This window comes from Prionailurus viverrinus, chromosome C1 (assembly GCF_022837055.1).
Source record: "Prionailurus viverrinus isolate Anna chromosome C1, UM_Priviv_1.0, whole genome shotgun sequence".
In the NCBI taxonomy this organism is placed as follows: Eukaryota; Metazoa; Chordata; class Mammalia; order Carnivora; family Felidae; genus Prionailurus; species Prionailurus viverrinus.
Window position 1 is genome coordinate 142,649,189 of NC_062568.1, and position 27,231 is coordinate 142,676,419.

Here is a 27,231-nt window from a genome sequence, read left to right on the forward strand (position 1 = left end):
TCACTTTGCAAGAGTTTAATAAATGTTTTGAATAAACACAGATATAAATATAGAGATAACAGTGTAAAAATTGTCCTTTAAAAAATTAAGATATTACAATTACTAAATCACAGCCAAGTGGAGTTTATCCCAGAAATGCAGGGCTAGTTTAACATTCGGATATTAAAATAATTTACCATATTAATAAGCTTAAAAAGAAAAAAAGCATGATCATCTACAAAAATGCAGAAAAATCTTTTGACAAAATCCAACATTAACTTGTGTATAAAAGGGAACTTCTTTAACCTGATAAAGGCTTCTACAAAAACCCTACAGTTAATATCATACTTACTTGTGAAAGACTAAATGCTTTCTCCCTGAGATCTGGATTAAAACAAGAACGCTCTCCCCTAGAGGTTCTAGCCAGTGTAATCAGGTAAGGAAAAAAAATCATACAAATCAGAAAATAAGAAGTAAAACTGTCCTTATTTACAGATGACATTATCATCTATATAGCGAAAATCCAAATGATATTATCATCTAGAGAACCTAAAGAAATCCTCTACAAATAAGCCATGATAACTAATGTGCTTTTAGGAAGACTGAAGGATACAAAATCAATACTCAAACATTAATTGTATTTTTATACACTGGTAATGAACCATCAAAAATTAAAACTTTGAAAGTACTATTTACTAGAACACCAAAAAATGTGAAAGACTTAGAGACACCTATCACAAGAAGCAAAAGCCCTGTACACTGAAAGGTATAAAATATCAGTGAGAAATTAATGACCTAAATAGATGGAGAGATATACTGTACTTATGAGGTAAAAGGCTTTATATGGCAGACACCAAATTCTCATAATACTGATTTACAGTTTTGACACAATTCCAATCAAAGTCAGAGCAGGCTTATCCAAGACAAAAGATACAATATCCACATGGGAAAGAAAAACCTATAATGGTCAAAAACTATTTTGAAAAAGAAAAAAAAAGTTGAAAGCACTAATTTCAAGGCTAATTACAAAGCTACAGTAATCAAGACAATGTAGTATTGGTGTAAAGATAAGACATACAGATCAATAGAACAAAACAGAGAGTTCAGAAATGGACTCACACATATTAGGACAGGTGATTTTTGACAAAGGTGCAAAAACCATCCAGTGGAGAAAAGACAGTGTCTTCAACAAATGGCACTGGAACACTACACGCAAATGAACTCCAATCCATACTTTGTGCAGAGAAAAAAATTATCTCAATACAGATCATCAACTTAGTTATAAAACTCCTAGAAAAAAAGTAGCCCAAGCTTGGGTTAAATTCAAAACCAAAATCATGACCCACAAAAGAACAAACTGATAAACTGGATTTCCTCAAAATTAAAAACTTCTGCTTTTCTAAAGACAGTGTTAAGAGAATAACACTTAATATTTCATAGACTGGGAGAAAATATTTGCAAATCACATATCTGATAAAGGACTAGTATGCAGAATATATTAAGAGCTTTGAAAACTCTGAAATAAGAAAACAAACAGCACAACTAAAAAATAGATCAAAGATATGGACACTTCACCAAAGAAGATAGGTATACAAATGGAAAAAAATACATGCAAATATACTCAACATCTTTAGTCATTAGGTAAACGCAAATGATATATCACCACACATGTTTTAGAATGGTTAAGGTAAAAAGACTAGCCATATCATCTATCCATGACGATGTGGAAAAACTGGAACTTTCCCTCACTGCTCGTTGGAATGTAAAATGGTGCAACCACTTTGTAAAACACTGTGGCAGTTTCTTAAAAAGTTAAACATACACCTGCCATATTATTTAATCATCCCATTCCTAGGTATTTACCCAAGCAGATAAAATCATATGTCCATACAAAGACATGTATATGTATATGTATATGTATATGTATATGTATATGTATATGTGTATGTGTATGTATATGTAATAGCCCTACACTGAAAAAGACCCAAATGCCCATCAACAGGTGAATGGATAAACATGTGCAGTATATCCATACGATGAAATATTACTCTGGAATAAAAGGGAATTAACTATTGATGTATACAACAACATAGATGAATTCCAAAATCATTATACTGACTGAAAGAAGTCAGACTCCCCCCAAAATGCATATACTCTTTGAATCACATAAAGTTCTAGAAAATTGCAAACTGGTATAGTGAGAGAAAGCAGATCGGTGGTGGTCTGGTAGGTGGAGGTGGGGGAGGTGCTGGAGGGAGGTGTTAAAAAATGCATCTTTATGTGAGTCACCTTTAGGAAGTGATGGATATGTTCATTTTCTTGATTATAGTGATGGTTCCATGGATTTTTAATTTGTCAATACATATCAAATTGAATAATTTAACATGTACATTTTATTGTATGTCAATTATACCTCAATAAACTTGTTAAAAGTAAGAAAAAAAGCACACTTTAAAAGATACAGTAATGTCCTTACTAGTAGTTGGATAAAAGCAGTAACATCCTCATGATCATCTTTTTTCATTAATTTAAAGAGTAAGGTATTTAATGAGTTACTCTTTACAAGTTACATTAACCTCTCTCAGTTTTGGTTTCCTTAATTATAAAATGGTAATGAAAACTCCCAGTTTGCAGGATTGTCATGATCATTGGCATCTGTTTTACTCATTGTTACACTCCTGGGGCCTGGCATAAAATGAGAATTTTATAAATAACTGTTAAATGAATGAAACCATGTGCAATATTAGCTAGCACAGTACCTGACTCATGGCTGAAATTCAATAAATTATAGCCAATAGCTGAATACAAAGAAGTGGAGAAGAGAACCCAACTTCGATTCCCTCTGGAATCTGGAATTTGGGCCTTTGCAGGCCCAAATACATAAAAACATGAGATGTTTTAATACTGCTTAGAAAATGTCCATAAAAATATAATGATTCCTTTGTTTGTTGGTTGGTTGGTTTTTAGCATGAGGTCTTGAGTTATATCTATGAAACACACAGCTTCAAAGTGAGTTTTGCCCAAGCTGGGCATTAGATATATATTTTTCTGAGATATTCTATCATTTAACTGAACATTCAACAACTTATAAATGGAAATCCTTTTGATAAGGCAAATATTTGGAAAGTACTTCAGTTTCTAGTGATTCTTGTACATTTCCATTATGCATTGCTCTCAGGGTGGGATATTCATGCATACCTTTATTTTAATAGCTTTGACATTTATATGTGTACCCTTCAATTATTTCAGCAAAGGTGTATGGGTTGAGATAGGTTAAAAAGTCAATTGTTATTTCTCTACTCTGTTTTATGGTGGTGCTGTACAAATATTAATTTTTCTATTATGTTCTGACTGGGAATGGTAATTTATTTCTTACATTTCATAACTTATTTTGCTAGACTTGAGATATGTTCCATTTTATACAACTATTCTTTGAGCACATGCATACTTATTAAGACAGTTTTGTAAAAATTTTTTAATGAGTTTTCAAACATATATAAATGTACTCAATAAATGTTTATGAAACTAAGCTGAACTGAATCCTGTGAAATCTTTGTGTGTATATAGGCAATTTTAATGTGTTGGCTGTAATTATTAGAGCCATTATGAAGTTCCATATTGGAGTGTTTGAGTTTCTGTATTCTTTTTACAAATCAGACTATCTTAGCAACCGTCTAACTCACTGTAGACATAAGGAACCACTAATACTCAAACTATTACATGCCTTTTTAAAAATGTTTTTTAATTTATTTATTTTGAGAGAGGGAGGGAGAGAGAGAATGAGTGGGGGAGGGGCAGAGAGAGGGAGGCAGAGAGGATCCTAGCAGGCTCCACACTGTCAGTGCAGAGCCCATCTCGACTTAAACTCACCAACCCAACCCTGAAATCATGACCTGAGCTGAAACGAGGAGTCAGCCACTCAACGGACTGAGCCACCCAGGGACGCCCTCATGCCTTTTTAATAAGCAAAGGCAGTTACCTTGTGCTTTGTAAAGGAGATGGTCCTCACTCAGGCTGATCTTGGTTGGGCAGTGGTCTAAACTTGTTTCACCTTTAGACAGCCTTATCTTTTGGGAGAACATATAAGAAAGATTATTTCTATATATCCTGTGGGTGATTTATTCTTGCTTTTCCCTTCTGCCCCTAGATGGCTGTTTTCCACCTCCCTCCCCTTGTCCCTTTTCCATTCTCTTTCAGTTTTCTGGTTGCTTTTCCCCAGGGATAGTGTCTAAACCACAGTTTCTAAAACCTTGTGACCCAAGGGTGCTTGTCCAGGAGCTCCTTTCCAAATCCCAGGCTCGTGTGTTTAATTTCTGAAAATATTGTGTATTCTGTTTCATAATCTATCCTTTTTGGTTTTAATATAAAATAAGGGCTTATTCTCCTGTTTCCTAAATCTTTCAGTTAAACAAACCTCCAGAAGGTTGTGTGGGGTCTTTTCATCTGCCTGGCACTGCTGAGTCCATTTGGGGACACACATGCCCCTGAGCTCCAGAAGTGGCCCTGAGTCTGCACCAGAACAGGATATTTTTCCCTCACAGCATCTGCCCCACGTTTCTCCATCAGGATGTTTGTCTACATGCTTACAATTACTCAGGTGAGTCTTTGCACATTTCTTTTAAAACTATTTATAGCTCAAGTAAATCCTACCACAGAAAATTCCTAACCCTCTCTTTCTAATTTCTAATCCCTAATCCCAGCTACTTCAGGAATATTCTCATCCCTCTGTGCTCTCTCTTCCATTTGGAGCAAATATATAATAATGTAATGTAATGTAATGTAATGTAATGTAATAATGACACTTGTACAACAAAGGGAAAAAAGTATTAAGTTTGGAATTAGAACTACACATTCTAAAAAAGGAAAGTCATCAATATCGAAAGCTCATTCATACTTTCCATACATATTCCATCCACAGCTATATCTTTCTCAAATTAAAATTGCTTTTCTTCAGGCTCTGCTTTTCAAGAAAAGTGCAAGCAATTTCTCTTTCAATTACTTTCAGTTTTGTTTGCTCATGGGTATTAAAATACTGTTTCCTACTAGATGCGAAACATGCAGAATTTTGCCTACATTAGGGGCAAAATTAGCATTTCTAGCTAACGGGAGAGCCTACTGATTTACAGAGAACTGCTCATGCACATGAATGGTTATACAAATCATTGATAAGTTGCAGCTTGCTAATACATGAACAAATGTCAATCTTGAGTTCACAAAAATTGTGATTTTGGGCTTGACCTAAGCAGGCATCATAATAATCCTCAATGAAAGAATCAGTTGGTTAAATGAATACATAAATTATAAAGTCTTATGCTAACTTGAGCTTCTCCACTTTTTGAGTGTGTGTATATATGTATGCAAATGCATGTACACAATGTGAAGTATATATAAGCCAATAGAATGGACTAAACTGTGTGTTACTCACCTTAATGAGGGGTTTCCAGGAGAGATCTAGATGCAAAAAAGTAGATGGCACATCAAAAGGAATTTCAATACTTTCTTCTTTCTTTTTCTCTATTGGTGGTGGGGTTAAAGCTTTCTGTGATCTGATATCCCAAAAACATATTGTGCTTTAAAAAAAAATTCACATGTTATTTAATATAAATAAGAGGTATAGCCTGAGAACTACCATACTTCCTGCTGTTACACATTAGCAATGTAATCATGGCTGTATTATAATACCTCTGAAAGTAAGATTTTTATGAAATGCCACTGTTTTGCATCTTCTAGAAAATTATACAGTTTATAAGGTTATTTCATGACTTTGCTAGTATTAACACAAATATTATAGGAGAATTGAGTTTGGAGACTGACACCATCTTTTTTTTAACATAACAACTTTATTGAAATCTAACTCATATAGCACAAAATTCACCTATTTAAAGTACACAATTCAGTGGTTTTCAATTTTTCACAGTCAATTTTAGAAGATTTTTGTCACCCCAAAAAGAAATCTTGTACAGATTGGCAGTCACTCCTCATTGCCCCCAGCCCCTCCCACCAGCCCTAGACAACTACTCATCCACCTCTTGTCTGTATAGACTTGTCTCTTCTGGACATTTCACATAAATGGAATCAGAATATGTGGCCTTTTGTGACTGGTTTCTGTCATTTAGCACATTTTCGAAGTTCATGTCAGCACACCATTTCTTTGTATTGCCAAATAATATCCCATTGTATGGAATATACCACAGTTTATTTATCCATTCACCAGTTGATGGACTATTATGAAGAATGCTGCTCTGAACATTTGTGTATAAGTTTTGTGTGGATTCCTGGGTACATTTCTCTTAGGTATACACTGAGGAGTGTAATTGCTGTGTTATATGCTAACTTCTGGGTTTGATCTTTTGAGGAACTGCTAGATTATTTTCCAAAGCAACTGCATCAGTTTTACGTTCCCATCAGCAATGTGTGAGGATTCAAATTACTCCACATCCTTGCCAACACTTGCTACTTTTAGTCTTTTTTATTACGGCCATCCTAGTGGGGGAAGTGGTGTCTCATAAAAATTAATTTAGATTTGGGGCACCTGGGTGCCTCAGTCGGTTGAACCTCTGACTTCAGCTCAGGTCATGATCTCACAGTTTGTGGGTTCCAGCCCCATGTTGGACTTTGTGCTGACAGCACAGAGCCTGCTTTGGATTTTCTGTCTCCCTCTCTCTCTCTGCAACACCCCCCCCCCAATAAATAAACATTGAAAAAAATTTTTAAATTGATTTAGATTTACATTTGCATGTGCTTTGGAAGTAATATGTAGGAAATCACTCTCTAATCCAAGGTCATGAACATTTATGCTTATGTTCATTAACGTTTTCTTCTAAAAGCTGCATGGTTTCACATCTTACATTTAGATCTTTGTTCCATTTTCAGCTAATTTTTGTATAAGGTGTGAGGTAAGGGTCCAACTTCATTCTTTTGCTTGCACATATTCAGCCAAATGTCTCAGCACTATTTGCTGAAAAGATTAGTCTTTTTCCATTAAATTGTCTCAGTACTCTTGTTGCAAATCAGTCATCCATAGACATATGGGTTTATTTCTGTACTCTATGATTTCTGTGTCTGTCTTTATGCCAGTGTCAGTACATCTGTCTCTATAGTTATAACTTTGAAGAAAGTTCAGAGATCAGGAAGTGTGAGTCCTCCAACTTTGCTTTTTATCAAGATTGTGACTTTGGCTATTTTAGGTCTCGTTGTGTTTTGTTTTGTTTTGTTTTGTTTTTGCAATCTTTTTTTATTTTATTTTTAATTTTATTTATTTATTTATTTTTAAATTTACATCCAAATTAGTTAGCATATAGTGCAACAATGATTTCAGGAGTAGATTCCTTAGTGCCCCTTACCCATTTAGCCCATCCCCCCTCCCACACCCCCTCCTCTAACCCTCTATTTGTTCTCCATATTTATGAGTCTCTTATGTTTTATCCCTCTCCCTGTTTTTATATTATTTTTGTTTCCCTTCCCTTATGTGCATCTGTTTTGTCTCTTAAAGTCCTCATACAAGTGAAGTCATATGATATTTGTCTTTGACTGACTAATTTCACTTAGCATAATACCCTCCAGTTCCATCCACGTAGTTGCAAATGGCAAAATTTCATTCTTTTTGATTGCCAAGTAATACTCCATTGTATATATATATACCACATCTTCTTTATCCATTTATCCATTGATGGACATTTGGGCTCTTTCCATACTTTGGCTATTGTTGATAGTGCTGCTATAAACATGGGGGTGCATGTATCCCTTCAAAACATCACACCTGTATCCCTTGGTTACATACCTAGTAGTGCAATTGCTGGGTCGTAGGGCAGTTCTATTTTTAGTTTTTTGAGGAACCTCCATACTATTTTCCGCAGTGGCTGCACCAGCTTGCATTCCCACCAACAATGCAAAAGAGATCCTCTTTCTCCGCATCCTCGCCAACATCTGTTGTTGCCTGAGTTGTTCATGTTAGCCATTCTGACAGGTGTAAGGTGGTATCTTATTGTGGTTTTCATTTGTATTTCCCTGATGATAAGTGAAGTTGAGCATTTTTTCATGTGTCAGTTGACCATCTGGATGTCTTTGGAGAAGTGTCTATTCATGTCTTTTGCCCATTTCTTCACTGGATTATTTGTTTTTTGGGTGTTGAGTTTGATAAGTTCTTTATAGATTTTAGATACTAACCCTTTATCTGATATGTCGTTTACAAATATCTTCTCCTCTTCTGTCCGTTGCCTTTTAGTTTTGCTGATTGTTTCCTTTGCTGTGCAGAAGCTTTTTATTTTGATGCGGTCCCAATAGTTCATTTTTGCTTTTGTTTCCCTGGCCTCTGGAGACGTGTTGAATAAGAAGTTGCTGAGGCCAAGATAAAAGAGGTTTTTGCCTGCTTTCTGCTTGAGGATTTTGATGGCTTCCTGTCTTACATTTAGGTCTTTCATCCATTTTGAGTTTATTTTTGTGCATGGTGTGAGAAAGTGGTCCAGGTTCATTCTTCTGCATGTCGCTGTCCAGCACCACTTGCTGAAGAGACTGTCTTTATTCCATTGGATATTCTTTCCTGCTTTGTCAAAGATTAGTTGGCCATACATTTGTGGGTCCATTTCTGGGTTCTCTATTCTGTTCCATTGTGATCTGAGTGTCTGTTCTTGTGCCAGTACCATGCTGTCTTGATGATTACAGCTTTGTAGTGTAGCTTGAAGTCTGGGATTGTGATGCCTCCTGCTTTGGTTTTCTTTTTCAAGATTGCTTTGGCTATTCGGGGTCTTTTCTGGCTCCATACAAATTTTAGGATTATTTGTTTTAGCTCTGTGAAGAATGCTGGTGTTATTTTGATAGGGATTGCATTGAATGTGTAGATTGCCTTGGGTAGTATTGACATTTTAACAATATTTGTTCTTCCTATCCAGCAGCATGGAATCTTTTTCCATTTTTTTTGTGTCTTCTTCAATTCCTTTCATAAAGCTTTCTATAGTTTTCAGTGTATAGGTTTTTTACCTCTTTGGTTGGATTTATTCCTAGGTATTTTATGGTTTTTTGTGCAACTGTAAATGGGATTGATTCCTTGATTTCTCTTTCTGTCGCTTCATTGTTGGTGTATAGGAATGCAACCAATTTCTGCACATCGATTTTATATCCTGCAACTTTGCTGAATTCATGATTCAGTTCTGGCAGTTTTTTTGTGGAATCTTTAGGGTTTTCCATATAGAGTATCATGTCATCTGCGAAGAATGAAAGTTTGACCTCCTTCTGGCCAATTTGGAGTGAAAGTTTGACCTCCTCTTGCCTTTTATTTCTTTGTGTTGTCTGATTGCAGAGGTGAAGACTTCCAATACTATGTTGAATAACGGTGGCGAGACTGGACATCCCTGTCTTGTTCCTGACCTTAGGGGAAATCTCTCAGTTTTTCCCCATTGAGGATGATATTAGCATTGGGTCGTTCATATATGGCTTTTATGATCTCGAGGTATGATCCTTCTATCCCTACTTTCTTGAGGGTTTTTATCAAGAAAGGATGCTGTATTTTGTCAAATGCTTTCTCTGCATCTATTGAGAGGATCATATGGTTCTTGTCCTTTCTTTTATTGATGTGATGCATCACGTTAATTGTTTTGCAGATATTGAACCAGCCCTGCATACCAGGTATAAATCCCACTTGGTTGTGGTGAATAGTTTTTTTAATGTATTGTTGGATCTGGTTGGCTAATATCTTGTTGAGGATTTTTGCATCCATGTTCGTCAGGGATATTGGTCTATAGTTCTACTTTTTAGTGGGGTCTCTGTCTGATTTTGGTATCAAGGTAATACTGGCTTCATAGAATGAGTTTGGAAGTTTTTCTTCCATTTCTATTTTTTGGAACAGCTTCAAAAGAATAGGTGTTAACTCTTCCTTAAATGTTTGGTAGAATCCGTCTGGAAAGCCATCTGGCCCGGGACTCTTGTTTTTTGGGAGATTTTTGATTACTAATTCAATTTCCTTATAGGTTATGGGTCTGTTCAAATTTTCTATTTCTTCCTGTTTCTTTTTTTTTTTTTCAATGTTTATTTATTTTTGGGACAGAGAGAGACAGAGCATTAACGGGGGAGGGGCAGAGAGAGAGGGAGACACAGAATCGGAAACAGGCTCCAGGCTCTGAGCCATCAGCCCAGAGCCTGACGCGGGGCTCGAACTCACGGACCGCGAGATCGTGACCTGGCTGAAGTCGGACACTTAACCGACTGCGCCACCCAAGCGCCCCTATTTCTTCCTGTTTCAATTTTGGTAGTGTATATATTTCTAAGAATTTGTCCATTTCTTCCAGATTGTCCATTTTATTGGCATATAATTGCTCATAATATTCTCTTATTATTGTTTTTATTTCTGCTGTGTTGGTTGTGGTCTCTCCTCTTTTATTCTTAATTTTATTTATTTGGGTCATTTCCTTTTTATTTTTGATCAAACTGGCTCATTGTGGTTTTAATTTGCATTTCCCTCATAGGTAATGTTGAACACCTTTTCATGTGTTTATTGGCCATTTGCTATTTTGGGAGGAGAAATGTCTATTGGTAATCTGCTTACTTTTACATTGGGTTTTTTTGACTTTTTGTTGTTGAGTTGTAAGAATTTTTCATATTCTGGATAGAAATTTCTAATCAGATATATGATTTGCAAATATGTTCTTCCATTCTGTGGGCTGTCTTTTTTTAACTTTTCGATAGTGCCTTTTGAAGCACAAAAATTTTGGTGAATTTCCATTTATCTTTTTTCTTTTATTGCTTATGTTTTTGGTGTCATGTACAAGAGATATGATATATAAATATATATTATAAATATATAATATATAATGTAAATTAATATATCATATAAATATATGTATATTTACACAGGCAATGTTGGATTTAATGTGCTTTGTGCATAGTAAGCATCCAATAAAGGTTATTTCTCATCTTTTTTCTCCTTCCTTACAGATTGACTATAAAAATCAAATGAGATAATGTATGCGAAAATTCTTTATAATGTTCCACACATTACATATAAAGTATTATTTTTAGTGTAATGAACTTAGTAACACATTTATAATGATACTTGTACACTATTTTAGTATAAAAGTGCCTTTGTGTTAATTATGTGAAAACATGTGTTGAGGATGGCAAAGAATATGCTGTATTAGCTCCCTAATTTCTATCACTGAGGTTATGAAGAAACTGATTAATAAATTTAAGACATTATTAAAGAATTTAGATGTGTAAGTTAAAGTATTTAGATAAACAGATAGTAATTCAAGTAAGACTAACAAAAAATATTCATTTATGTGACTTAATATTAATCATTTATTCATCTTAATAATGAACAGTTAAAATTCATGAAAGTATTAATCATTTTTATGTTGTCAAAATATAAATCCTTGGAGAACACCACAAATGACACAAAAAAATCTGCTTTAAACTGTAACTATAGTTGTTTTAAAACTGTTTTTCCAAATTACAAAGATCTTCTTAAATCTCATTTATAGCATTAATTTGCATTACCCATGAAATGATTTTGCTAAATACATGTACTTTCTGCTAAATACATGCTAAATACATGGACTTTCTGCATGAATCAGTCACATATTCTTTTTCTTTTATTAATTTATTTTTTAAATTCCAACATAATTAATATATAGCGTTATATTAGGTTCATGTGTACAAAGTAGTGATTCAACAATTCTATACATTACTCAAGGCTCACTAGGATCAGTGTGTTCTTAATCCCCTTCACCTAGTTCATCCATCCCCTCTCCCTCCTCCGCTCTGGTAACCATCAGTTTTTCTCTATAGTTAAGAGTGGTTTTTTGGTTTGTTTATTTGTTTGTCTCTTTTTTTCTTTGTTTTGTTTCTTAAATTCCACACGAGTGAAATCATATGATAATTGGCTTTCTCTGACTGACTTATTTCACTTAACATTATGCCTTCTAGATCCATCCATGTTGTTGCAAATGGCAAGATTTCATTCTTTTCTAGTAGCTGTGTAATATCCCATTGTTTAGCCATATTTTTTATTAATGGAACCTTATTTTATTTTTTTAAAGTTTATTTATTTATTTTGAGAGAGCGAGAGTGAGTGTGAGTAGGGAAGGGACAGAGAGAAAGAGAGAGACAGAGTTCCAAGCAGGCTGTGTACTGTCAACACAGAACCCAACTTGGGACTTGGTCTCATGAATCCTAAGATCATGACCTGAGCTGAAATCAAGAGTCAGATGCTTAACTGACTGAGCCACTCAGGCACCCTGGGACCTTATTTTCTCTTATTCTATATTATAAGACCTTGGCATGGCTGAAGTATAAAGATTAGAACTGGTAAGTTTTCCAAATAACTAAAAGTTAGCTTTTCTAAATGCATAAACTTTTTAAAATAACTTTTGAAGGAATTATTTCTAGACTCTTCTAGAATATTTCCAAATTCAAGGGCCATCATTATAACCAACAATCTTAAATATAAAACATGTAATATTTTAAGTCTGTTCAGTGCTTCTAGATGTTTTCCGAGGCTACCGAACAACAGTATAGCTTTGCATTTTGTTGTTTATAATCAATATCATACCATAAACACTTCTCCGTGAAATCAAAACAATTTTAATTGTTGTGTAAATATTTCATATGACCCTACTGGTGGCCCTTTTGGGCAATAATCCCCCCACCCCCATGCCCTTTTACTTTTTAGCAGGAACATTCTAATGGTCCTTTGGGGAACTGCCCTTCCCCATTGCATGCGGTCAGGTTGGAGTTGTCACTCAAGGTGCCCTACCATTACCTCCCTGGCCAAAGGGGTGAATTTGATGGAAAAGAAGCCATGTTAGAACTGATCCAATCAGATGGAAGGAGCTAGGCATTCATTCCAGCTACCCAAATCCATGGGGTTTTTTCTGAGGCCTGAGTCTGCTCTTTTTTTGATTCCACAGTATCATTACTGACTACCTATATATAGTATAGGATATTGGTGTATGTACACCTCACTATATGTATAGTGAGTTACTGGTAGATAATGTGTTTGCCTTCAAAGTCTCATTTTCTCTATCCATAAGTATTTTTCAGGGTAGTTGTAAATATAAAAATAGTTAACTTATTAGTATTGGCATAAACTTCCAATAAATTGATTTTATCCCCTTAAGTTAGCCATAGTCAATTTCTTTTGCTTGCAGTCACAGAACCTTACCCAATATGTGTCCACAGGATTAATCATGTCTTCCTGACCCTTTGCCCATGGCTGCTGTTAATGTTACATATACCTTCATCTTCCACTGCATAGCTGTCAACTTCTATGACTTAAAGTGTCATTTATTCTATTGGGGTTAAAGCTTTTTGGAATGGACAAGTTTTGCCAGTATTTGGATGCTAGATAAATAATATCACTCTTCATATTTCCTACTTCATTGTGAATTTTTAGTTCCAGAAATTGGGAGATGTGATTTTATTTAAATGAACATTCTCCAACATAGTTATCAAATTGTTTATTTAAAAAAACTTTTATGAATATGCAATAAAAATGTAAAACTTCTGGGGTGCCTGGGTGGCTCAGTCGGCTGAGCATCCAATATCAGCTCAGGTCATGATCTCATGGTTCATAGGTTTGAGCCCCATATCAGGCTCTGTGCTGACAGCTCAGAGCTTGGAGCCTACTTGGGGTTTTGTGTCTCCCTCTCTCTCTGTTCCTCCCCTGCTTGCATCTGTCTCTCTCTCTCTCTCAAAAATAAATAAAGATTAAAAAAAATTTTTTTTAATGTAAAACTTTTCCACTTTCAAAAAGAAGCTTTCCCAATTAACTGTTGTAATCTTTGTGAGATAAAATTGAATGTAAATTTACAAATATGAGAATATAAAGAAGCAGCATAACTATGGATAATGTTATACAACATTAACAACCATGAAGCCTCGTTAATTCTTTTTACAACATATTTGTATCTATAAAAATATTTTCTCAACCAGCAATAATCTCTTCTGTCCTGTTATTATATCAGGTTTAATTGCTACAATAAAGATTATTTAAGGAACAGGAGACGATAATGATTTTAGAAGCATCTAGGGAAAAAAAGGATATATAGTATGAAAACATTTTAGGTAATGTTTAAAATAAGACTGTGATACTGTGAATTGTAAGGTACATAAATTTGATCTTCCTCCAGGATTCTAGCAGAGAGCTTCTAAAACCCTTGGAATTTCCTAGATGTTTGAGGGTAGTAAAGGTGTCTTTTGTTATGTTAATGAGGCGACCTTTGGAAAACACCTAAGGATGGAGGCTGGTTGCCAGTGGAGGCAACCTTGCAATTAGAGAGTTGGAATTTTCAGTTCATCCCCTGAATTCCTGGGCGGAGAGAGGTGCGGGAGTTCAGTCACCAATGGCCAATTATTCTATCAATGGTATCTGTGTAATGATGCCTCCGTAAAACTCCAAGAAGACAGGCTTCAGAGTTTCCTGTTGGTGAACACATGGAGACTGGGGACAGTGAGCACCAGAGAGGGCATGGCAACTCCTAGCTTTTTCCCCATACCTTGCCCTAAGCATCTCTTCCATCTGACTGTTCCTGAATTACATCCTTTTATAATAAGCCAGTAATCTAATAAGTAAATTGTTTCTCTGAGTTCTGTGACCTGCTCTAGCATATTAATCCAACCTGAAGAGGGAATCTTGGGAACTTCCAATCTACAGCATGTCAGTCAGAAGTACAGGTAACAACCTGGGCTTGTGACTGGCGTCTGAGGTGGCAGGGGAAAGGGGGTGGCGAGGGTGGGGGGTGGAGAGAGCAGTCAGGTAGGACTGAACCTTAACCTGTGAATCCGGGCAGATAGTGTCAGAAGTGAATTGAGTTGTAAGACACCCAGCTGGTGTCCAGAGCATTGCTTGCTAGAACTGTGGGGAAACCTTCCTCCCCACCCACCCCCATGTTGAATTGACCCATGAACACTAACAAAGACCTACCAATCAGCCGAACATGTGACAAGTTGACAGCATATTCCACTTCGATTCTCAAAGACAGAACCCATTCTGTTAATCTGTTTTTTAAAAACATAAGAAGTAAATTCCTTGTACCCAGAACAGTAATGACTTTTCTCATAGCTTTTTACTCTTTCAATATTTTCAGGTTTTAATTTTTATTAAAGGAATATAACACTGTCACAGAAATTTGGAGAATAGGTTTTAAAATAAAATATAATTCTGCCACATATTTTTTCCAGTCTTTTTTCACAGAAACATTTTTACATACTTTTAATTAGCATGCGTAAAAATTTCTGTCCTTAGATTTTTCAGTTGATATCATTTGAACATTTTCCTATGTACTCATAAATCATTTTAATAGTCTTATAACATGTAGATGGTGTATCATAATTTGATGATCCATTATAATTAGAATCATAGGCTCTTTTGTTTTTTACGATTAATGGTGGAATGAAACAGGAGGTTTTATGAGATTGTTAAGCAGATAAGGTCAGTGGAGAAGACGCTTAGTGTTACATTAGATACCCACAGCCACCTAGCACAGTTAATGGCTCCTCAGGGTCCTAGAAGGTCCCAAATTCCAAGCAGCTAGCTTTGAAACGAGGTGAAAGGTTGTGTGGCAATCTATGAAAGTGCTGCTCTTGAATCCATAGGGAAACATGACTTTCCCTGGTTCCCTACTTTCCTGATGAGCAAAAAGTAAACAAAGGCAGGGGCTCTAACAGCAAATAAGCAGTGAGAGTAGGGGTGGGAGGAGGGAGACAGGTGCTGTATTGCTGTGGCCAGTAGACGGCACAGGAATTAAGACCCTGGAAAGCTGGCTGAGGCCACCACGCTCTGAACCCTCTCAGGTTCCCAACTGCTGCCAACTTCTACTCAGATCTGATAAGCAACCCAGAGTCTGTGCGCCTCTCCCTCTGCTGAACCTTCGCTGCGGTATGAAGTACAGGGCGAGAGCCCAGAAGCGTGCTCGCCTGGGCTTTTATGTTTTAATGATTTTAAAAACAGCAACAACATAGTATAATATTATAGACATTTGGAAAGTAGGTTTTAAAATCAAATATAATTCTAACCTATATTCTTTTCCAGTCTCTTTTCATGAATACATTTTGACACAGTTTGTTAAGATGTGCATATAATTTTGTATCTTGAGGCACGAGTTGGATTATTTCTTTTTTAAAAAAATATTTTTAATGTTTCTTTATTTTTGAGAGAGAGAGAGAGAGAGGGACAGAGCATGAGTGGGAGAGAGGCAAAGAGAGAGGGAGACACAGAATGTGAAGAAGGCTCCAGGCTTGGAGCTGTCAGCACAGAGCCTGATGCGGGGCTGGAACCCACGAACCATGAGATCATGACCTGAGCCGAAGTTGGACACTTAACCGACTGAGCCACCCAAGCGCCCCTGAGTTGGATTATTTCTTATGAATATGAATTCCCACAATTTGAATTACTGTTCAAAACGTTGAAAATTTGGATGATTTAAGAACCACATTGACTAATTGTATTCCAAAAGTTTTATGTTGGAACCAGCAATGTTAGAGTTTACTGGTTTCACCATTGCATCCTTTAAAATTTTTTTTTTAAACGTTTATTTTTGAGACAGAGAGAGACAGAGCATGAACGGGGGAGGGTCAGAGAGAGAGAGAGGGAGACACAGAATCGGAAACAGGATCCAGGCTCTGAGCAGTCAGCACAGAGCCCGATGCGGGACTCGAACTCATGAACCGTAAGATCATGACCTGAGCTGAAGTCGGACACTTAACCGACTGAGCCATCCAGGCGCCCCTCACCATTGCATCCTTTTTAACACAGGGTATTATTATTTATTAAATTTATTATTTATTATTTATTACTTATTAAATTTTTATTGAAAAAATAAATAGGTCCAGAATAGTATATTATTGTTGCTTTATGATTAATTTCTTTGATATTAAAAAGCCTGAACGATTTTCGTGTTTATCTACTAATTGTATATAGTTAGTATACAGTATATTGTATATAGTTATATTGTATAGTATACAGTATATATTTTATTTACTGGAAATTTTGTATTTACCATATTTGAGACCAATATTTTCCATTTTGTTGTTTGCTTTTTATTTTTTAATTTAGAAATTTACACGTGTATGTTTTGAATTTCTTTCAACATTAATTAGCTTAGAAAACTGTCCTCGATCTAGAAATATGCTATTCTATGATATTCTATTTTGATGTATTACATTTTTCCTGTGATTTGCTATTTTTATTTAACTTTATAATCATCTGAATTAATTTGTATATATGGTGTGAGCTGAAATGAAGTTGGGGCCGAGAGTTCCTTCCATTACCATATGTTAAACTTCTATAGGTAATAGAAACTATCTGGGCTGTTTGTTTTGGTCCATTATGAGTCTTAAAAGTATTGTTTGTTTGCATAATCCATTTGAATACATTGAAAGGCGAATTGCCTTTTATAACTTTACTTTCTCATCATATGCTTTGATATTCTGAAAGTACACGGGAGACCCTCAGGGTCTCCGAGGGAGACATCTGGGGAGCTTACCAGTTTCCAAATTCACTGACACCAGACTTGGTGAGTCAGGTACAGAACTACGAAACCAAACTGCACTGCGGATGCTGGGCAGTCAGCTGGACTCACTCACTGCATGACCAGTTCTCACCTACCAGTTCAAAGGTGCCTTGGCAAAATAGCACATTATTATATGTCACAGCGCTTCAGAGTCGCCTGCTCCAACTAGCTGAAATCACCACTTATTTTTTTATTAAAACATTTTTTTTAATGTTTATTTATATTTGAGAGAGAGAGACAGACAGACAGAGCTTGAGCAGGGGAGGCGCAGAGAGCCAGAGACAGAATCCGAAGCAGGCTCCAGGCTCCAAGCTGTCAGCACAAGAGCCCGACAAGGGGCTCAAACTCACAAACGGTGAGATCATGACCTGAGCTGAACTCGGATGCCCAACTGACTGAGCCACCCAGAGGCCCCTGAAATCATGACTTTTAAACCCACAAAGGCTAAGGGTATAAAATATTTGCACTCTATTTTTACATATCAAACTCTTATCTTCTCCACTATTGTAGTATATCAATGTTGACACCATCTACATCGTTCAGTGGTTTATAAACCATTGAAGTTGAAGCTTTGGCCTTATTCTGATCTCCAAGTCAGGTATTGGCCACGCAACACTGACACAACCATTTGACGCCTGCTTCCTGGTTATTTCATGATTTGAATGTAAGTGAATTGTTGACTTGAATAAAATCTTTGAATGAAGATCTTCCGAGAATGTACAGTCCAGCAGGAGAGAATTATGAAACCATCCAGACTCACCTCAAATGTGTCAGACAGCCAGTGTATATCTGTAATTACTTTCTTATGACCATTTTCTATCGAGGAGACTGCGCAGTGTCTGATATACATCGCTTCTTTATTACTGTCTGGTTCAAGGAGAAACATGGGCTGGAAAAACGTCAAGAGAACATTACGTGCTGCTTTCACAGAGCTGATGAGTGAATTCATACTTTACTAGTTATTCCATCTACAACTAGTTAACTTGGAGAAATACTAGTTCAGAGAAAAACATAAATTAGTGTTTCTGCATATCCTATATTAAGGTAATAAGATTATGTACTTTCCCTTCAGCTTAATCTAAGCTTTCAAACTTAACAAGAATTATTGACCCACCCCCTACAGAATCAGTGAGATCCCATTTCCGAAGGAGTGTTTTGTGCACGCACAGAAGGCCATGTCCCGCCGTGTCTTGGTGAGAGGACTGTTGCTGCTCAGGCTGAAGAGCTGGGGTAGAGCTGTGCAATATGGTGGGTCCGTACTGTGTAGGGAGCCGAGGAATCTTTCCTCAACCCTCTTGGCAGCATCCACAGCTTCGCAAAATCACAGGATATATTATCAGAAAGACTGTAACCCCTTCGTTTCACACATGAGAAAATCAATGCTTGCTGGGGTGAGAGGGCCTGTCCGAACTCACAGGACTATCGTCCGGAGCCTATATGCATGGCCCTTCTGTCCCGTGCTCTCTCCACGACATCATTGTAGGCAAGTCGCCTGGTCCCTTTATTTTATTTGACAACAAAAATAACCTACCATCCTCAGATAGACCATGAGACTTGTTTTACTGACTTCTTAAACAAGGGCCTACATAAAGGTGATTCAGAACATGTCCACAAACAGATGTGAAGGCGTGGGAAATAATACTTTTTCCTCCCGCTCTGTTGAGACTTTGTTTAGCTTGGCAGTTCTGTTATGTGCTTTTTGATGAACTCCTGAATCGGAAAAACTTGTGAGGGAAAAGTTCTAAAAAGCTAACCTTGAGCGTGGCTTTTTTACTTCTGCTACCTCCTGTCTTGATGTTTTCTATGCGATCTGCATGTGCAGTAATATCCCACAGGACAATCTAAAACAGAAGTAAATGTTATTACAACATATTTCCAGGAAATAGCTAATTGGGTTTTAAAGATTTTTTAAGACCTATTGGTATTGGCATACAATCCGATAAATCAATGACCCTGAAGGATAATCAAATTTAGCCTCTATCCTTAGTAAGTCAGCAACTTTTAATAGGGAAAAGAATGTTTTCTCCTCTAAAAAGTATTTTTAGCACTTTGATTTTGGTGCTTCTGCTTGTGTTAATAAAGGCTAGTAGTTTTTTTTTTTTAACTCCAAGATGAACGGTATGTAATTTCCTCTGCTTTGGGAAGACTTCTTCCTCTGTCTTTGGGAAAGTGCTGTAATTGTGGGGAGAGATGCTTTACCTGTTCTTCAGAAGCACAGATACCCAATTGTCCAAAAAGGCTAGAAAATGATGATTTCTTAATTGGATATTCTAGCCAACTCCAAATTTGCGTATACACGGTTCATCATTTTTGGAAAAATGAGAATAAACTGGAATGTGCAACACTAAATTAGAATAATTTTCAATGATTAAAAGTCATTTCAACACACTAAAATGTTAAAATGTCAGGATTACAGAATTGCAGGTTATTTTATTTTCATCATTTGCTTTTCTAAAATATTCTCTTTTTAAAAAGTTTTTATTTATTTCTTTAATCTCTATAATCTCTACACCCAACCCGGGACTCAAACTCACAATCCTGAGATCAGGAGTCCAGTACTCTTCTGACTGAGCCAGCCAGGCGCCCCTTTTCTAAAATATTCTTAAACAAAGTCCTATCACCTTCATAATGAGCAACTGAAAGCATTTCAGGATTTACAGGGCTCTGGGTCATCATTCCGACCACCAATTATTGTTGAACAAAACTGAGGGGGAAATTTTATTTTCCGGTTGTTTTGGTTTTGGATAAATGGTCATGGATGTTGTAGACATTTAAAATTTCAATCACAAGGAAGTTTTCCTAGCCGCACAACAGAAGACCATATGCCCTTAATGGTCACACTCACTGGGTCACAGTGAATTTAAATTATGATCATAAAACAACTTTAAGATTATTGTTTTGCTTTATTAGAGAAACAGGCAATTGGAAGACAGGATCTAAATTTCACATAACTTAGATAACTTGAAAGGAAAAGAAGAGAGGCTCCTAGGTGTCTCAGTCAGTTAAGTGTAGGACTTCAGCTCAGGTCACGATCCTATGGTTCGTGAGTTTGAGCCCTGCGTCAGGCTCTCTGCTGTCAGCACGGAGCCCGCTCCAGATCCTCAGTCCCCCTCTCTCTCTGCTCCTCTCCCCGCTCCTCTCTCTCAAACAATAAATTAAAATATTTTTTAAAGAAAGGAAAAGAAGAAAAAAGCAAATATGGTATCAAATTATACATATGTCAGTTCAGTAATAAATATATGTTTTTCCAGTGAATTTCTGTTCAAATTCTGGACCAGTGCCTGACTGCTATCACCAGGGAAATGTTAGAAGAGGACTCGTAACCAAGAGGTATTAATATTAGCTTGTGTTTTTTGGTCTTCTGTGGAATCTTGTACGACGTTCAGTTCTATTCCAACAATACAAACAGATTTGACCCGATTTTGTTGCAGTTATAAGTAGATTATCCGGGACACTGAAAGCCCTGATACCATGTCTAACACATCTGTATACCCCAGTTTTTGGCACAATATTGGCATGCTTTCCTTCTGCTAAATTGGCTCCTTATGTTGTTTTTTTTTTAAAAAACCTACCAATATTATCTTAATTAACAAATAGCTGGGGAAAAAAATCCATAAATACCTGCCCATTTATGCAGCCTCCAGCAATGATATTAGGGTCACTCGGACAGAACTTGAAGCAGAAGATGTCATCTGGGCTCTCCAGCATTAACTAAAGTAAACCCCCCAAATTCAAGACAGAGTGAGAAAACCTATTAAGATCATAGTGAGAAAATAATATTGAGACAATCAAAAGTTGAATTTTATAGCTATCTATAAGAAATGTGGACATAGAGTCTATTCCCAGAATCCTACCTCTGGATGGGAAACTGCTTTTGCTAAATTGTATTGTGCATGTTGGCTACGTGTATGAGAGAGCTATATTCTCAAGGGGCCCAGGTCTTCCCTTCCTCCACCTTCCATGGGTCATTGCTGGGAGATGTTTTAACTTTTTTATAAAGAAAAAGACTAAGCTTAGTGTTTCTGAGAAGTATGAAGGTAAGCTCTGTGAGGACAAGATATTTGTCTGTTTTGTTCCCCGCTGTCTAGCTGGCCTGGCACAGAGTGAGCACTCAAAAAGAAAATTCGTTGAATGAGAAAAAAAAAAAAGGTGTTGGCCACTGATAATAGTTCAAATTTTAAAATAATACCAAACACAGAAGGTGAACAAACTCAAGTGCCTGGAGGGTAAGAAGGAGGCCCTGTAAGGAATAGGTATATTAAATCTCTTTGGCACCTGTGTTAATATGTTACCACCAAGCAAAATCCTTGCATGGTTACTGTTCTTCTTTAAACAAAACCATCAGAAATATGGGGCCCTGGGGTGCCTGGGTGGCTCAGTCAGTTGAGTGTCCAACTTCTGCTCAGGTCATGATCTTGCAGTTCGTGAGTTCGAGCCCCATGTCAGGCTCCGTGCTGACAGCTCAGAGCCTGGAGCCTGCTTTGGATTCTGTGTCTTCCTCTCTCTACCCTTTCCCTGCTCATGCTCTGTCTCTGTCTCTCAAAAATGAATAAATGTTAAAAAAAATTTTAATAAAAAAGTAAAAAAAAGAAAGAAGGGGCCCAGAGGCCATTGGTTTGCCACCCCTGAGCTAAAGGTTTCAGACTGGAATTGGAGCTAATCATCTTTGTTTATTTGACACTCTGTGGATTCTAGAGAAAACTCTACTTCCAAAATAAATTAAAAAAAAATTCTCCTATAGTTTTGATAGAACAAAACAAAAGAAATCATTTGCATTATTTCTTTAATAATTTGCTTGTTTTTTAAAAAGCTAGTCTTTAAAATAGAGGAAAAGGTCCTTCTTTCCTCCTTTTTGCCTGAAAGTTCAGCCACACTTCCACATTGTGGACTGGTGAGTAATTCTACTCCACTAGAAAATGTTAGAAAACCCCAGTGAGAGAATGGCATCATTTTTGTGGTAAGTAGGCTGGCAAGAAAGAACCAGGGATCTGCTATTTTGACCTCAAGGTCTATAATAATTAAAGTATCCCAATCTATTATAGTAAAACTGCCTGAATTCAGATGAATTAGGGAAGAAGGAAGGGAGGAAGGCTAGGTTTTATTAGGGAAAGACTTAGTTATATAATACTTTATAGAAACAAAATATTATATTTAAGTACATTAAAAAAACCTTAATCTAACACTATAAAGCACCCTAAATAAAACTGTTTTTGAGCAGATGACAGAAACAGAACCCTGTGGGGCAAACCCAGGCCTCAGCCTTATTTGGGTTGATTTGTGCGTTTGGTTTGGTTTTAGTTGAACTATTTAAAAGTTGGGAGATTTCACTCAAAATTTCTGATCTGGATTCCTTTGACAAGTTCAACACCTGGCAACAAGAGAGCTGAAGAGTCGCTGTGCCCACAGATGGGCTGTACGCTTTCTGGGGCCATGGTCCCCACCCCCGCCCCGCCCCCCTGTGTTTCCCACACAGGTGTCTGTACTCATTACCATCACCTACTGGTGATCCTCGGAACTGAGGAAATTCATGTGAAATTAACATTTATTTGCATTTGAACAAATAGTGTTTAAAGGAAGCCCATAAAAGAGTTTGCTTTTTAAGAATGGTTTAACGTTCCTCTTAAAATCTTTTTTGAAAATAACATACTGATTTGTTCAATAAACTGACTGTAAACTTTAGTCTTGCTCAAATTGATGACAAATTCTGAATCGAAGAAAGCCTAACTTCATAAGGGCTTACCATATTAAGTAACTATAAAGTACTTTGCAATTAAAACCGCTAAAGATAAACGTGAACATAGTATTTGATATTTTTAGACTATGTGGGCAACTCTCCTCAATTACCTGAGGATGTATGGGATCGGAGAAACTCCAGAAAAGAATTAGTGATGGCTGCAGCAATAATTTACCAGAAAAGTGGACTCTGTCTTCAAGGGAGAGTCTTACAGCCACTGACACAGCTATTAACCCTGATTGAGACACAATTAGAAGTTAAAACCTGCAGCAACTGTACATGGAGAGGTGTTTGTAGGTTTTATTGCTCTACATGGTCACTATTCATTTCCACTTTGATGAAACAAATATATTCAATAAGAGACCAAGAGTCTCTTTGAGCTCTACTGTGTAATACGGCGCCAGTTAGCCACATGTTGCTAATTTAGCACTTGAAAGGTGGTCAGTCCAAATTGAGATGTACTGTTAGTGTAAACAGTAAACTTCAAAGATTTAGTAAGAAAAAAATTTTTTTGTGAGAAAAAGGCCAATGTGGGGGAGGGGAAGAGGAAAAAAGAGGGAAAGGACATTTTTCTCTGCTTAGTTGCATTTGCACATGAGGCTACCCCCCCTTGGCTGCTGAGTGATTTAAAGGAGGTGTGTTTGGGGTGCCTGGGTGGTTCAGTTGGTTCAGCAACCTACTTTGTAGCTCAGGTCATGATCTCAAGGTTCGTGAGTTCAAGCCCCACATCGACTGGCTGCTGTCAGTGCAGAGCAGGCTTTGGATCCTCTGCCCCGCCCTCTCTGTCCCTCCCCTGTTTGCACTCTCTCAAAAATAAGTAAACATAAAAAAAAAATAACAAAGGAGGTGTGTTTCCTTTCTTGCCCTGTAATCAGAGAGGAAGAGTATCAGGAGGAATGGAGCTAGCCTTGGGAGTCCCAAGAGGCTGAGGCAAATCCAGATTCAGCATTTCACCAGCTGGGTGACCTGAGACAGTCACTTCCCTGGTGTGAGCTTGGTTCTGTCCTTGTAGAGGCCACAGTGAGGTGCTGGGAGAACACAGGACTGCAGGATGCCAAGAAAGATCCCGGCAGGTGCACTCAGCAATTGGAAGTTGTCTTACTGAAACTGAGATACTTAGGTAGTGTGTAATTTTACATATAAAAGCAAAAGACTTTCCTTGCCCTCACCAAAGAGAGCCACAGTCACAGTCATCTCACCATAGATAGTCGGATGCCATGAGATGGAAGTGACCATATTCTCTGTTAGGTTATGAAGGTCGGTAAAGGACTGGTACTCTTTCAGGTGGGTATCAGTTTTGTCTCCAAAGGTGCCTTCTTCTTCTGCCAGGCACTTCCAGTCATCAATAAATGTGTTCATGATTTCATTTTGCTGCAGGGCTATTTCAACACTATTTTGTTAGGACAAAACACACACACACACAAGATGTTGGATTATAGTATTCAATGATAGGTCTTTCGGCAGTTCCTCCTACTTCATTCATACGGAAAAAAACCAAAATATCCTCAATTATACTTGGTAACTAATGATTACCCCCATGTGAAATATGTGACTTAAGAGAAAGAAACCTCCTGTCTGTGTGTTACTCAAAACTTCTAGTGCCAGGATGTTGTTGGCTGATGGTCTGGAACACCTTCACCATCTGCAGACGCTTCCCAGCCAAGGCTGTGCTCTCCCGGGCCAATGACTGAGCTGACAGCTGCAGGGACACCGTGCCTGCCAAGCTCTGCTTCCTGCAGGACTTCTCCAACAGGCTGGTTCCCTCTGGAGCTTCCTGCCGGGGTGGACTGCGACTTTGCTGAAGCTTTATTTGCCCAATCCTGCTAACTTTATTTATTATTACTTTTTAAAGTTTATTTGTTTTTGAGAGAGAGAGAGAGACAGACCGTGAGCAGGGGAGGGGCAGAGGGAGACAGAAACCAAAGCAGGCTCCCGGCTCTGAGCTGTCAGCACAGAGCCCGATGTGGGACTCGAACCCACGAACCTCGAGATCATGACCCGAGCTGAAGTCAGACACTTAACCAACTGAGCCACCCAGGGGCCCAACCAATCCTGCTAACTTAAAAAATTTTTTTTTTGTTTTTTACACAGTGGGACCCTCAGTAAACCTCTGTTTTACACTCGGTCTCATTTGCTTCCTGAAAAACCCAAACTGACAGAAAATGCCATTTTCTTAGCCATGTTTGGTACCAAATGATCATATGTACTAATTTGTATACAAATATATTATTAGGATTTTATATATATATTTAGGATTATACATTAATCAGGATTATAATATATACATATCGTATATATATTGTACATATATTGTACACATATATATATAATGTATATAAAATGTAAAACAAGTAAGATTCTCAAGGGAAGCTTTGGAATTTAGAAGTATGCTGTATGTGCATCTGTGGTGGTGGTTTTAGTTATCACAAAGTCCTGGAGGCACGAATGTGTTTTATTCCATTGCTAAACCCGCAATACAGGAGACAAGCCCTAAAATGAAGACCTATCCTGCTAACAATGCTAATATTGACCCTTTAAGAACATTCTGAGTACCAGGCTCATATATTTTTTTTTTTCAATGTTTATTCGAACTGTGAGATCATGAGCTGAACCCAAACTGGAGGCTTAACTGACTGAGCCACCCAGGCGCCTTTAGGCCCATCTTTTAATAGCCTAGGGCCCTGGCTTGACAGGCTCCTGTCTTAAAAGTTATGATAGGAGCTCCCAAGTTGGTGAAGGCAAGAAAGTGCCGGGAGGTTGGCAGGCCCCCCCTCCCCCCCTCCCACCCCTGATAACTTGTCCTATGCAGCTCTTCCATTTGGCTGCTCCTGAGTCGCATCCTTTACGATAAACTGGTGATGGTAAGTGAAGCGCTTTCCTGAGTTAGATGAGTCATTCTGGAGAAGTATCAAACTCATTATAGCTGGCTGGTCAGAACTATGTGTAGCACTCCTGGGACTTGAGATTGGCAGGCTGGTGAGACTAAGCCCTTTAACTTGGGGAGACTGCACTAACTCCAGAGAGTGTCTGAGAGTTCGAGAGTTGGTGTTGGAAAAGATACCATGTATTTGGTGTTGGGGGAAAATAAAACCCTTGTTCGGGGCCAGAGGTGGTGTCAGGAAGAACCCTAGAGTCCCATTTTCCTACTTCTTCACATGTTTAGTGACTTTACATATTTAACGAAACTGGACATTATAAATGATGTGTTGTAGAGACTCTGGGTTCTCTTTTGTTCCTCTGAAAAGTGGAGTTTGTTCTATAATGTAGTTAACTTGGCTGGACTCAAACTCTAAATTCTGTGCTCTCTGTGTAGAATAGTAGCTGAAATCTCTGCTTAATTTTTCAGCTTCTAGATGCTGGTAGTTCCTTCTGGACTCTCCTGGGGTTTCCCCTAAAAATGAGTGTGTTAGTCTGCAGCCTAGGATCTTGTTAGACTTTTTGTGTGGAACTGGGGTCTCAGCTTGTCTGAGGCTACCACCTTTCCATGACTTCCCCCTGACCATTTGGTTATTCTGTCACCAACAGACCTGTATAAGCCTACGGGTTTCTGTCACTTGAGCCTCCTGTGGATTAGGCAATACTTAAAGAAAAAACACTGCAAATGTGCACATCTTATCCTTCTCCCCTCCAGTTTCTGCTTACTTTAGGTCACTCTCTTGAGCCTTCAAATAGTTGTGTGTGTGTGTTTCTGTGTAACTCTTGTTTTCTAGATCTTATAATTATTTTCTGTGAGTTTGACCAACTTATTCCACCATTACTTAGTCACTTGTTTATTTTTTTATTTTTTAATTTTTTTAACGTTTATTTATTTTTGAGACAGAGAGAGACAGAGCATGAACGGGGGAGGGGCAGAGAGAGAGGGAGACACAGAATCGGAAGCAGGCTCCAGGCTCTGAGCCATCAGCCCAGAGACCGATGCGGGGCTCGAACTCGCGTACCGCGAGATCGTGACCTGAGCTGAAGTCGGACGCTTAACCAACTGAGCCACCCAGGCGCCCCTAGTCACTTGTTTATAAT

General features: G+C 37.6%; 1 protein-coding gene across 1 annotated transcript in view; it reads right to left on the reverse strand.

The window, feature by feature from the left end:
• DNAI3 (dynein axonemal intermediate chain 3) overlaps window positions 1-27,231 on the reverse strand; it is an 82,931-nt gene that overhangs the window by 24,110 nt on the left and 31,590 nt on the right. The window contains exons 9-16 of the mRNA XM_047872910.1: window positions 24,414-24,604; window positions 23,325-23,449; window positions 21,102-21,191; window positions 19,235-19,321; window positions 18,241-18,369; window positions 14,894-14,967; window positions 5,405-5,549; window positions 3,959-4,046 (exon numbers count right to left, since the gene is read on the reverse strand). Of these exons, the coding sequence (XP_047728866.1) occupies window positions 3,959-4,046; window positions 5,405-5,549; window positions 14,894-14,967; window positions 18,241-18,369; window positions 19,235-19,321; window positions 21,102-21,191; window positions 23,325-23,449; window positions 24,414-24,604 (929 nt within the window). The remainder of the gene's footprint in view (window positions 1-3,958; window positions 4,047-5,404; window positions 5,550-14,893; window positions 14,968-18,240; window positions 18,370-19,234; window positions 19,322-21,101; window positions 21,192-23,324; window positions 23,450-24,413; window positions 24,605-27,231) is intronic.